Below are 13,145 nucleotides of genomic sequence, written 5' to 3' on the forward strand. Positions count from 1 at the left end.
TTTATCTTTACCTGACTTGGCTGTTCCTGCTAAAGCTAGCTTCTTGCTACGTGACCACCGTGTCCTGCTTGTGAGCCTGGTTTTCATCCACATACACATCAGCTTCCAGTTCACCCTGCCGGGGGCGGGGGGAATGGGGCTCCAGCTGTTGTGAGTTTGCGGGAAGTGAACCAGCAGAGGGGAGATCTCTCTGCTTTTCTAATAAATAAATAAACATTCGAAAGATGCTGGTGCTTACTTTAGAAGTGACTCTCAAGGCACTGGGGCGGGCACTAACCTCCACATGTCCACACCTGTTCTCTAGGGTCCTCCCTCCCTTAGGCCGAAAACTTAGCTATGTTCTTATTGCCATTGTATCTAACGGGAAGCTGAAGCTGCTTGCCTGGTGTCGCTCAAGTGGCAGGGCTGAGATGAAAGCCATGCCATGCCTTGCAATACACCCTGAGCCCTGTACACTCCCTGCTGGACGGTGTGGCAAAGACAGTGGGAGCCTGAGGGATGTGGGTGCATATGTCTACAAGGAGCTAGGGGACACTGGACAGAGAGCAGCATAGGGGGAAAGGAGCACGTGGGGGGGGGGTGTTTGTGAAATGGGCTAAATGAGAGGGGTTGGATGCAGGACCCATGCCAGACCCTCCAACCTCAGGTCCTGGACCTCCAAGAGCCAGGGCCCGTTTTTACTCTTGTGAAATGTGCCACCTGGGTCCCCCTTCCAAATTCTCCCACAAAAGGCCCAGTCCCCTGGCTCTGGGAGCTCACCCCATACCTGAACCCCTAAAACCCCAAGCAGGGTACAGACCAGTCTGCTCCAGTTACCCTTGTTAACATTACACAGCTCTGAGTCACCTGAGCCTGACTACTACAGAGTCCCAAACAAAACAGAGCAGCTGCCAGATCCAGGGGAACACAGCAGGCAGTCGGCAGCCCTGCCTCCTTCCTCCACCCAGCACAGAAAGACTGTGTTTTTAATCCCAAACCAGGCTTCAGCTAGGTGAGCTCTCCTCTGTTTTCCACCTTAACCCTCACACCACCCACATGGCAGGAGAACACACAAGTGGGAAGCAGCTGGGCTCTGGACTGAAGCAGAACTGGGTCCCAGCTGGCTAGCTGAGCAACTCTTAGAAAGCAGGTCAAACCCCACAGGTCATTTTTCCCATCAGTAAAACAGGACCACAATGCAGATTGAGAATCCCTTATCTGAAATGCTTGGGACCACAAATATTTCAGATTTCTGTTTGTTTGCTTATTGTGTAGTGTGTGTGTGTATGTGTGTTTTGGACTCTGCATGTGCACTGCTAAGATTCTTAGAGGTGAGACCCAGACATAACCCAACTCATCTATCTTTCATATACGACTTATACACACAGCCTCAAGTTAGTTTCATGTTTAGAAAGTTGGTTCTTGAGATGTTCCACTTGTAGTGTTGATGTAGAACAACTTCCTGGACTGGTTGGAGGTGTTGCTGCAGAAACCTCCAGCCTCCCCAGCCCAGGTCCTGCTTGTTCAACATGCAGAAAGCCGATCTGTAGACCTGGGGTGGAAGAAGGGAGCCAGAGCAGAGAGCCCCTAATTCCCAGGCTCCTCACGGGATGGGCAGGGGGTGGCGTCTGGGGGTGGAGAAGGTCCTTATGGGTTGGAGTTAGAATGAGAGTGCATGTTCATATCTGGTTCCTCATTGGTTAGCGACCTCTTGACTGGCTGGCAATTCCCCTTTAGGGAATTTTAAGGACTTTTTATGGACTTTAGTCAGTTTCCAGACCACTGCAGGTGATAGGTAGTTTCGGTCCTGAACCTGGAATTTCCCAGTGAAAGAACCCCCTGGAGACAGTACTGCCCACAGGGCTCTGATAGAAACTGTTATCTATCAGAGAAGCAAATGACCTCAGGAGTCCGTGATTAGAACCTTGCAGGGCCAGCTGTACCACTCCCTCCCTTCAGTGAGTTAATTTTAGTAAGTGGTTGATTTTGCAATCAGAAGAGCAGCCAGCCCAAGGGCGCTGTAGGCCAATGGAGGGAGGCTGGAGACGAAGCCTGCTGCTCTCCCACTTCTGCATCCAACACACTACACAGTAATGGAGCCCTCGCCTCCAGCCACCATGTCTTAGGTTCTGAAGGATTTCAGATGTTTGGATTAGGGATGCTCAAGCCATAATGCCTAATCCTTAGGCTCATTGCCAAGGCCATATGCAATGCTGCAATTAACCTACCTGCTCGAAGAATCTCTGATAGCTGTGGGCATGTAAGCTGTGTCACACTGTGGTGAGAAATGAGGAGAGTGGCCATTGAAATGTTTGCCTTCAAAATGCAAGTGCCTGGGTTCAAGTCCCACCTCTGCTTCCAGTTCTAGCGTTCCTGATAAGAAGTAGCCTGAAAAGCCACAGCTGGTGGACTCAGGCACTTGGCATCCCTTGCATCCCTGCCCCATTGTGGAAGACCAGGAGGTGACTTCATCCTGGCCCAGCTTTGGTTGCTGCAGATATATGGGGAGTGAACCAGCAGATACAAGTCTCTGTCTCTCTCTCCTTCCTTCCCTCTCCCCTCTTTCTCCTTCCCCCTCTGCCTTCCAGATAAAAGTAAGATAAAAATAAATTAATAACAATAAAAGAAATGAAGGCATCAGAGCCTGCCACCCGAGTTCCTGGACTCACATTTGTATCCTTGAGAGTTGGTCTCCTCCTCTGTAAACTGGAGTTAAACAAAAACAAAAAATCCCGCATCAGAGGGTTTTATCATGATCATGTAGTTTTGTTTTGTTTTTAAGATTTATTTATTTTGGGGGCCCAATGCAGTAACCTGGTGGCTAAAGACCACAATTTCAGAACCACTGACCAAGACTTCTTCCAGCACCTTCTGCATACCATCCGATCAGCCCGTTTTAACACCAAGTGAACAGGGCAGGCAGATTGGCTCACATTTACTGTGGCTCTGATCTGGTCCTTCTTCCCTAAAAAATCTACCACCTTGTCCAAGTACCCTTCTCTGACGGCCAGAATTCTATAAAACCTAGAAGCATATGCTGGCTGCCTGCCCATATTCCCCTACCTGTTCCCCTCCATGTGCCATTCAAGTCATTGTTTATCCATGTGTCTTGTCTTCCGCTGGCTTGGCCACGTGTTTCTGGACGGCAAGGACTCTGTTGATCATGCGCCTGTGTCAAGGCAGCTTGGGAAGCATCTGATGCAGGGATGAGTGATGGAAAGTGTGCCCACCCAGAGACAGAAACCATCTCTCTTGAGCACCAGACCTTGACCTTGCTCTACCTCCTTCCCCACTGTGTTACTACTGGAAATATGAATGGCTCATACACGGGCAAGAAGGTGCCCGGATTGATTTAAATCAGAGCAGTACAAAGACTATGCAGTGAACCAAATACAGGGTTGTGGGGTGAGACCAATCCAGGTATAAATCGTGACTCCAAAACAGACTGGGCAGGTATTCAGCCCACCTGGAGCTCAGGTTCCTAATCTATAGAATGGGAACATTTTATTGCTTACTTCTCAAGATTGTTACAAGAAACAAGTGGCCTCAAGTTTGACATGTTCCTAGGAAGCCCCTGACAAGTGATAATGATTTTGAACAGCAAGCTTTCCAAGCAAAAGAGGAATGAGTGATATTTCAGGGGAGTTTTAATGAAAAAGGGATTCCATTTTGTTTGAAAGATGATAACAAGATAAAAACATTCCAGGATTCTTTCCCCTAATTTTAATGAATCAAGATACACTGAATTCAATCTTTTTTAAAAAAATTATCTCAAAGGGATAATAAAGCTTGATTTATATTTTCCTTACCAGCTACTTTTATTTCATGAGCCTGACATTTCCATTAAAATGCTATTAGGTAAAAAAAGGGTTTTCCAGTATTTGTGATGGTGGGGAGCCCAATGTGATCATCGCAATTATCTTCAGCAAAGAGGCCATTTCTCATTGTTTTATTTCTTCTTGGGGATCAGCTCATTTCCAGTGCCTTCATCCAGCTGAGTAAAACTACTTCCCCTTGAACTTACAGTCCGGAGTCCAGGACAATGCCGGCCACGGCTTTGGGGCCCTTTTGTTGTGAGGTTACTCAGGAGATTCGGAAAGGACAGGGAATGTAGCTATGCATTCATTAAATGCTGCACTCCTGGAGGAGCTGCTGTGTAGGTGAAGAAGTAGGTGTGTTCTGTGCCACTCCAGGGACAGGATGTGGAGCAGGAGGCTGATGCTGGGGGCAGGCATCCTCTGACATGTCACAGGAGTCTTGGAGGGGACAGAGTCCCTAGCCCATCACCCTGAAAAATGTGCTGATGAAGTGATCCTTAGGACTACTGTCACCCTCTACATGGGTTCATGTTTCTTCTGTAAAATAACATTATGAAAACATTCTGGAACTTGATAGAAGTGACAGGTACCCGACACTGGGAAGACACTAAATGCCATCACATTGTCCACTTGAAATGAGTCAAATGGTGAATTTTTTTTGATGGAGTCACTGGACAGAAGGAGCTCCAAAGCCACATCTGCCTTCGAGATTGAGTGCTCTTGGTCTATGTGCCAGTCAGAGCATTGTGTTTAGTGGACTGTGTTTAGTCCAAGACCATGCCCCAGAGATGCTAAATATATGCGAACAAAGGGCTAATTATACTAGAGCTTAGGCTGAATGTAGTATACTACACATCATGAGAAAATGCTTGTGGAAATGTCAGTGCCGCAGGAAGACACTTGTGTTGAAACAGCGCTAAAAGAAGAGTTTAAAGGACAGGTGATGTGATTCTAACTTCAGAACGCCAGATAAGAATCCAAACAGTAACAGTGCTTGTGTCCAAGATTACAGATGCCTTTGATTCCTTTATCCCTTTCTCAAAAGATTTGTGAAGGGTACGCATTACTGTGACACTCTAAAAACAAAATCTTTAGAAATCAATCATAGCCCTGAGGATTGTGTAACGCCCCGCGTGGGTCGTGGGTGGTAAAGCTCTCAGAGTCCTGGCTGAGAACCGATGGATTTATAACTCCCGGTTTCATCAGAGTAGTGGGAGCATAGCTTCGTGCTGTGCCTCAATCTCTCCACCCGGAGCAGGGCTCTGGTCCGCACTGGCCTCCCAAAGCTGGAGGAATGAAGAAGAGGCAAGACCACGTATGCGGGCAGGTGGATTCCAACAGCACGTTGCCAAGTCGTCCCTCGGACAGAGGCTCCCAAGGTGCCCCCATGTCAGGGATGGCCACTTATTCAGCCACATCAGAGCTGCTTTCCACTCAGTGTCACTGTCCCTCATTTGCCTTCCAGTAACGTAAGTGGGAAAACATTTCATTTCACCTGAGAAGTCACCACCTGATGTCTATGTACTGTCTGAAGTTCAAGGTAAGGGTGGCAAATCCACTTTTAGGGAATGGTCCCTCTCCAGTAGACTTGGGTCTTGTCCAGGCTGGAGGAGGGGAACATGCATGTCCCTGGACCCCTCCCTGCTGTTGACCTTCAGAAAGGACTTGTCTTTGTGTAGCTCTGGTTCTGTCCTTTTCTCGTCCTTGCTTGGAAGCGTTCAGACCCACTAAGAAGCAACTGTGAGCAGGCCTTTCAGAACTTTCTGTTCCCACCAGGCAGCTCCGTTTTCCTGGAGACTGAACTCTGGGCCACTGGGGCAAGGCTGTCTAATCTGATGTTTCTCTATGGAAATTCTCTCCCACTTTAAATGGGATGGTGTGGCTCCAAACGCAGACACTCCCAAGGCCAGCTGAACCACCTCAAGAAGAGGATGCCCATGCACCCAGGAAGTGCTGGGTCCCAAGAAATAAGCTGTGGACAAAATATGGCCCTCACCTTTCACGAGCTCATAGTGAGCGAGTGAGGTTGACATGGAAACCAGGGCAGCACAGGTGTGATGAGGGCGACACGGAGGCCAGTGTGAGGGGCACAAGTGCGGTATTGAAGGGCATCACCTGCAGGTCCAAGGAGACAGCTCAGCTAGCTTGAAAAGTGAAATAGCTCCAAGCCAGGCAGCCAGAATTAGAGGCAGCAGGTACAGACACCAAGATGGTACTAGCTGGGGACTGACTGCATGCTTATTAGAAAGCGGGAGAACCCAACGAGCTGCAGCTCCCTCTGGTTTGCGTGAGGGCCTGGTGTGGTGGGCAGGATCGAGCTGGACTGCAACACCCATCGGTTCATATAGAAGACAGGGCTGGAAACAGAACTGACCCAGCAATTGCAACCACCAGCATATGCATAGACTGGTTGGGGCAATGGTCTGTGCTGGACCCTGTACTGGCAAGCACAGTGACGTGTCTGGGATCACTTCAGACAAAGTTTCTTTAGGAATCTCCCCAATTGAACCGCTCGGCTCAGAACCCCAACCATGCAAAGAATTGTAAGTTCAGGTCTGACCGTTGAGTGCATGTGTCAAAGCTGATCCTCCTTAGTGGCTCAGAGCAGTGGACAGCGTATCCAGGTGCACATGGAGAATATGGTAGTACATTGGAGTCTGCAGAACACACCTGGTACCACAACAGAGGACAGAACAAATTAATCAACTGTCCCAGCCAAGTGTTAACAATGAAAATCTGGGCACGTAGAGATGCTAAAGTGAACTATGTCAGCCAGTGGATTCTGAAGAGATTTCATTATGTTTCGAATGGCGAGACTGGCAGCAATTCAGAACTGCTGAACTATCAAAACCACTTGAGCAGGACCCTTGGAGCATGCCCCACATCAGGTACCCTGGGATGGTTGGAAGAGTGGGTGTGGCTTCTCCCTTTGTCTCTCTCCTTCCCCCAGATACAGGAAGGAAAAAAGAGAATGTGGAAACAGTGGTCTTGTCCACTTTCCTATAGCCTTTGACCCTTTGAACTGTAATCAACTATGTAAAGGTCATCAAAATTTAAAAAAAAATTGGGAGCGCTTGGCCATTTATCTTAGGGAAGAGAATGGTCTTGGTGTTGAGTTAAGCACCAGGAGATGTAGTTGTACTTTCTCCTGAGTCAATTAGTTCGTTGAGCATTTTAAATATTTTATTTATTGATTTATTATTTAATTTGAACAGGAGACAGAGATCCAATCTGCTGGTTTACTCCCAAAATGCACACAACATTGGAGCTGGACCAGGTCAAAGCCAACGAACCAGGAACTCAAATCCCCATCTCCCATGGGGCTGGCAGAGACCTGGTTACCTGAGCCACCTGCTGACACCTCCACAGTGTGCACATTTGCAGGAAGCTGGAATTGAGAACAGACTCCAACTCAAAGGCTCTGAGTGTTCCCAAGTGATGTCTTCCCCACTAGGCAGATGCCCACCCCAGGCAGTATTTACTAAGCATACTGTGTCCGGGGCTATGTCTTGGGAATCACAGTAGGTGGGAGGGCATTTCAGCTCAGGCAACACTGCTGAACTGCATGTGCAGAGCGAGAGGCTTGGAGTCAGGAGGGCAGCTGTATGTCTCCAGCCAGACCCACAGGCAGCCAGCAGGGAAGAAGAGCGGCCAAGCCTGGCAGAGGCAGTGACCGGAAATGAGACTTGAGAACAAGGGCTTTGTGTGTTGAAAATTGCTCAGGGGACCTAGAGTGTTTGATCTTTAAAGATGGATTGATTGATTTGAAAGGCAGAGTGACACACAGAAAGGAGACAGAGACAAAGATCTTCTATCTGCTGGTTCACTACCCAGTTGGTTGCAACAACCAGGGCCAGGCCAGGCTGAAGTCAGGAGCCTGGAATTCCATCCTGGTCTCCCACATGGGTGGCAGGAACCTAAGCACTTGGGCCATCTTCCACTGCTTTCCCAGGTATGTTAGTAGAGAGCTAGATTGGAAGTAGAGCAGCCAAGACTCAAACCAGTGCTCATCTTGGTTGCTGGTGTTGCAGGCAGCAAATTGACCAGCTGTTCTACTACCCTGGAGTTAGATGTAAGCATAGGACAAGTTGGGGGCAAAACCGCAAGGCAAGAGTTGGCAAGGCAGGGGCTGGGGCAGAGTACAAGCTGGTTTCAGGACTAAGGAGGCAGACCTGTGCTGCAGCAGGAGAGGAGATGTGGGCATTGAACTCTGCCTTCCTCTGCTTGGGCAATGGGAAGGCGGCAGGAACATTTAAAGAGAAAGGAGGTGTGAGAGGGGAAATGATGTCGGTCTAGAGCTAAGAGCATTGCGTGCAGGGGTGGATATTGGAATGCTCTCATTAGCTGCCAATTTTCTGGAATATCAGGATAATTTTAGCATAAAGTATCCAGATTAAGGAATCAGAAACCTGTGATCAGTTTGTGTGTGTGTGTGAGTGTGTGCTCAATAAGAAAACAGTTAAGCCAGAACATGTAATCATTCCTATTCCTAGAATTGGGTAACTGAGCATGTATCTTTGCAAACTGTTCATTGAGCCGTGCCCATGGCTTCTTGTCAGCCCTCAGAAAGATTTTTATATTTCTTAATTATCCAATTACTACCCAGAAGTGGGAGTTTGAAATCAAACCCAGACAGCTCCACAACGGAGCGTTCCCTTGAATCGTGAGTACAGGAAAGGATGTTTTCCATATTGGGAAACCAGGCTGGCAGAACACAGGGAGCCCGAGCTCCCAGGCCTGGCCATGTCCCCGGGTCACCTCGCTGGGGTCAATTTTCTGCCTCTTCAGGTCATTGCCTGTCTCAAGTCAAGGACAGCATGCCAGGCCACCCACTCCATCACCAATCCCTGTGTGCTGCAGGTCCCAGCAACTTCCAGTGGCCAGCAAGGAGGAGCCTGTGTCGGGCAAGCAGACATGCGCCCCCGACGGCGACAACAACCCTGAGGCCCAGCTGCCCTCCCTCTGCCTCAAGCAGGTGTTCCCCAAGTATGCGAAGCAGTTCAACTACCTGCGCCTGGTGGACCGCATGGCAAACCTGTTCATCCGCTTCCTGGGGATGAAGGGCACAATGAAGCTCGGGCCCACTGCCTTCCGAACCTTCATCAGGTCAGTGAGACCAAACTCCCGGGGTGCAGGTGGTAGTGGGTAGGGTAGGGCCAGTCCCACATCTGGCTGCTCAGATCTCCCCAACTGCCCTTGGGAAAACCAAGGTGCCGGGTCAACACCCTGAGTGGCTTGCACAGGGTTTGGAGAGGAGGACTCTTGTCTGCTGGGTGGACGAATGAATGCTGCAGATTTGACGCACTCCCAGTCTCTGGTGCTGATTCATGCCCAGTTATGGGCAGGTTCCAGTGAGGTCTCTGAGCCCCCTGGGGGCAGGCAGACCTTGCACTGTCCCTGTGGTTTCTCCTTGGCTGTACGCACCAAGCGACGGTGAAAACCACAGAGGAAAAAAAACCCAACGCATGTTTCCCAAAGTGTCAGTCTCAGGAAGGGAAAGTTAAATAATTCAACTGATAAATAATTGAATACGTTTGTCCTCATATAAAAATAACAGGATTCTGTTATAATGTGTGACATGAAAATTTGCCTGTGATCTAAAGCCAACACACACTATAGCAGAGAAATTGCCTTTTTTGCTGCAATGTGCAGGGTGAGAGTCGCCGCTGGGTTTTGGGGAGTCTGCTTGAATTTGCCCTTTGGAGCCACCTAGGGGCACTTGCCAGTTAGGTGGGCCAAGGGCAGTGATGTCCCCTTAGCCTCCCTGGCTTTACCCTAGAGAATGCAGAGCAAGCTGCTGCCTGGGTCCAGAGATTGCCAATATGAGAGGGCTTAGCCAAGGCCACGTGGAACGCACCCACCTGACTGCGGACAAAGAGGGGAAGGGCCACAGGGCACAGAGGTCAGACAGGACAGCTGAGCTCCGAGCTCTGCAGCTCAGGGAGTGCTGGGGGCTCCCATAAGCATTTCTGTTTGTGTGTGTGTGTGTGTGTGTGTGTGTGTGTGTGTGTGTGTGTGTGAGGAAATCCCAGGGAGGTTCTACACAGGGAAATGTGACAAAGAGGGGAGACCCAAATTTCTCCAGTCCTATCAGCACAGAGTGTATATATATTTATAGAATGGTTACATGTCACCCTATAAATGCAACAATTAATCATGCAAGGTCAAACTTTTCTTTTTTTTAAAAGGTTTTTTTTTAATATTTATTTTATTTTTATTATGAAGTCAGATATACAGAGAGGAGGAGAGACAAGAGGAAGTGGAGCTGCCGGGATTAGAACCAGCGACCACATGGGATCCCGGCGCATTCAAGGCGAGGACCTTAGCCACTAGGCCACGCCGCCGGGCCCATTGTCAAACTTTTCTTAATGTTTAAGGAGATGGGGATGCTAACTTACTTGACTTGACCATCACATAATGAATACATGTATCAAATTATTTTACTCCTTAAATACATGCAATTAAAATATATTTTTTAATTCTAAAGATTACACAAAGGAGCCAAAAAGTTAAGCCACTTCCTACAACACTACAAACCAAACCAAGTGCTGGCATGAGTCCCAGTTACTCAACTTCCAATCCAGCATCTTGTTACTAAAAGCAAAGAAGCTGGCCTGAGAGCTTGGACCCCCGCCACCCACGTGGGAGACCTGGCTGGACTAACAGGCTGCTACTGGCTTTGACCTGGCTCAGCCCCGGCTGTTATAGCCATCTAGGGAGTGGATACAAGACTCTTTCTCTTCTTCTCTTTCTCCTACCTTCCCTCCACATCTCTTTGTTATTGTACCTTTAAAATACATAAAGTAAATTTCTCTCTTTGAAAAATAAAAGTTGCATAGAAACCTGTGGTTTGAGGTGAGTGGTCAACACTGTTAGTTTCTTCCTACAAGGCTAAAAGCATTTTGTGGAAAGTTGTATATTGTTATATAAACTTCAGGCAGACAGGTGTGCATGCCAAGGATCCTGCACAGGTATGGCACAAAGGAGGCTCCTGTGGAGTGGCTACCAAGCAAATCTAGACCCTGTACACCCGTGAAGGGCCCACAGCAGGGCACAGGTCGATGGCAATCTACCAGAACGCGGACACCTTGAACATCTGCCATTTCCCCTTGTTGCTGGCTTTAATATTCCTGCCTCATGCGTCCAAGTGACACCTTCACAGTTTTATCCACTAAAGCAAGTAATTAGAATTCTCGAGTCAGAAACTATTTTTGTCAGAGACTTTTCTTCAAATCTAGCTGTTACATGCTCACGCCAGCCTTCTGATAAGCCTAGGCAGGATGCCACTCCGAAGCACTGAATTTCTTCCATTTCAGCCAACCAGACACGGGGTTTGCCCAGCTATGACTTTGGCCTTGCCTTGGTTTTGATGAGTGGGGTGGGGTGGGGGAGGAGAGCAGGGTGGAAGGAGCACAGGCTGAGGCTGGCATAAAGGCTGAGCTAATCCTCCACCTGCAAGAGCCAGCATCCCGTATGAGTGCTGGTTTGTGTCCTGGCTGCTCTACTTCCCATCCAGCTCCCGGATTGTGGTCTGGGAAAGCAGAGGATGATGGCCCAAAGCCTTCGGACCCTGCACCTACATGGAAGACCCAGAGGAGGCTCCAGGTTCCTGGCTTCAAATTGGCTCAGTTCCCCGGCCATTGCAGTCACTTGGGAATGAACCAGGAGATGGAAGATCTTTCTCTGTCTCACCTCTCTGTAAAATCTGCCTTTCCAACTAAAATAAATATTTAAAAACAGAAAGAAAGAAAGAAAAGAAAAGTGGGCCCAGCGTGATAGCGTAGTGGCTAAAGTCCTTGCCTCGAACGCGCCAGGCTCCCGTATGGGCTCCGGTTCTAATCCCCGTGACCCTGCTTCCCATCCAGCTCCCTGCTTGTGGCCTGGGAAAGCAGTCAAGAACAGCCCAAAGCTTTGGGGCCCTGCACCCACGTGGGAGACCTGAAAGAAAGTCCTGGCTCCTGGCTTCGGATTGGCTCAGTTCCAGCCATTGTGGCCTCTTGGGAAATGAATCATTGTACTGATCTTCGTCTCTGTCTCTCCTCCTCTCTGTATATTTGCCTTTCCAATAAAAATAAATAAATCTTTAAAAAGAAAGAAAGAAAAGAAAGGGCGCAGGTTCAGGGGTCGTTCAGGTCTGGCTTCAGGACCGAACACATGGCCCAAGGGCTGTGTAGCTTCAGCAACTCCCCTGCCTTCTTGGAGTCTCTGTTTGTCATCTGTGAAATGGGGATGAGGGCTCCTACTTTGCAGGGTTGTCAGGAGGTGGAGATGTGAGGTGAGGCATGACGAAGCGCCCGTGGAAAATATGAGCTGCAATATGACCATGCGAGGCCTGCAAAGCTGTTTGCAATTCAGCTCTTCCACGGCTTACTCAAGTGTCCTCAGATACTGGAGAGCCCCTGGGCCACAACCTCGTTCTAGGGAGCTGCCTGTTGAGCGGGAGTCCTGTGACTGCTCTGTCCTCCAGGCAACGACCACTTCAAAGAAAGCCAGCAACAGGCACCTGCTGGGACGTGCCCAAAAATACCACTCAGTGATAGGCTCTGACTCACGTAGGAGCTGCATCTGAGTTTCAGCAAGAGACATCCACCTACACCTGGCTCCAGTGCAATCATTTCCTCTCCTAAGGCAGGAAGCTTGGAGACAGAGGTTCCAGGGCCCATCAAAGAGTCTGCAGCATTGACCAGTGCCCCACCTCTCATCTGCTCTTGCATCCCAAGTGTGCCTGCAAGTTCACCTTGTGGGTTCCTGGGGAGGAGATGCGACCTGAAGAAATGAGGGGGACAGCGCTCTCTTTTGGCAACTGACAAAGTTTATTTCCAGGGTTTCAGTTTTTATGCATTTCATGAAACAATGGTTCATACATAACTCAGAATTAGATCATGTCTAAGAACACAGAGAAAATAAAGAAACTAACAAGGCGACCTAGTCAAAAGGTTATTATAACAGGGAATAGATGCTGCTGTCCGTCCTTGATTGACTAGACAGAGCACAGATGTCCGCCTATCTTCAAGGAGAGCATGAAAACACATCCAAGGACTCACTGGGGGCAGGAGCACACTGTGGGGGAGAGGCCTTCCGCCTTCTCTTTCCTGGAGCCTCTTCTCAACAGGGTGCCACACACCTCCGCTGTCCCAGCTTTCCTACGGCCTGTATTCCAACATGTGCCCTTCAAGCTTCACGGCTGTAGTGTGGTCACAAGACAGCTGCTCAAAATCCAGCCATCACGGATGAATCCCAGACAAAGAGAAAGGAAAAAGAGAAAAGAGTCCAGGCCTCTGCCGGATGCATTAGCTCACCTGGAAGATGTAACCAGTGACTTCCCTTTCCATGATGGGGCCACCAACA

The 13,145-nt window shown here is 48.9% G+C and overlaps 1 protein-coding gene across 5 annotated transcripts in view; it reads left to right on the forward strand.

Moving 5' to 3' along the window:
• Positions 1-13,145, forward strand: part of TTLL11 (tubulin tyrosine ligase like 11) — a 214,465-nt gene that overhangs the window by 164,900 nt on the left and 36,420 nt on the right. For all 5 annotated transcript variants that reach the window (XM_058672145.1, XM_058672147.1, XM_058672148.1 and 2 more), the window contains exon 7: positions 8,658-8,903. In XM_058672145.1, the coding sequence (XP_058528128.1) occupies positions 8,658-8,903 (246 nt within the window). The remainder of the gene's footprint in view (positions 1-8,657; positions 8,904-13,145) is intronic.

The sequence above is a fragment of the Ochotona princeps genome, chromosome 14, assembly GCF_030435755.1.
Source record: "Ochotona princeps isolate mOchPri1 chromosome 14, mOchPri1.hap1, whole genome shotgun sequence".
NCBI classification, from domain to species: domain Eukaryota; kingdom Metazoa; phylum Chordata; class Mammalia; order Lagomorpha; family Ochotonidae; genus Ochotona; species Ochotona princeps.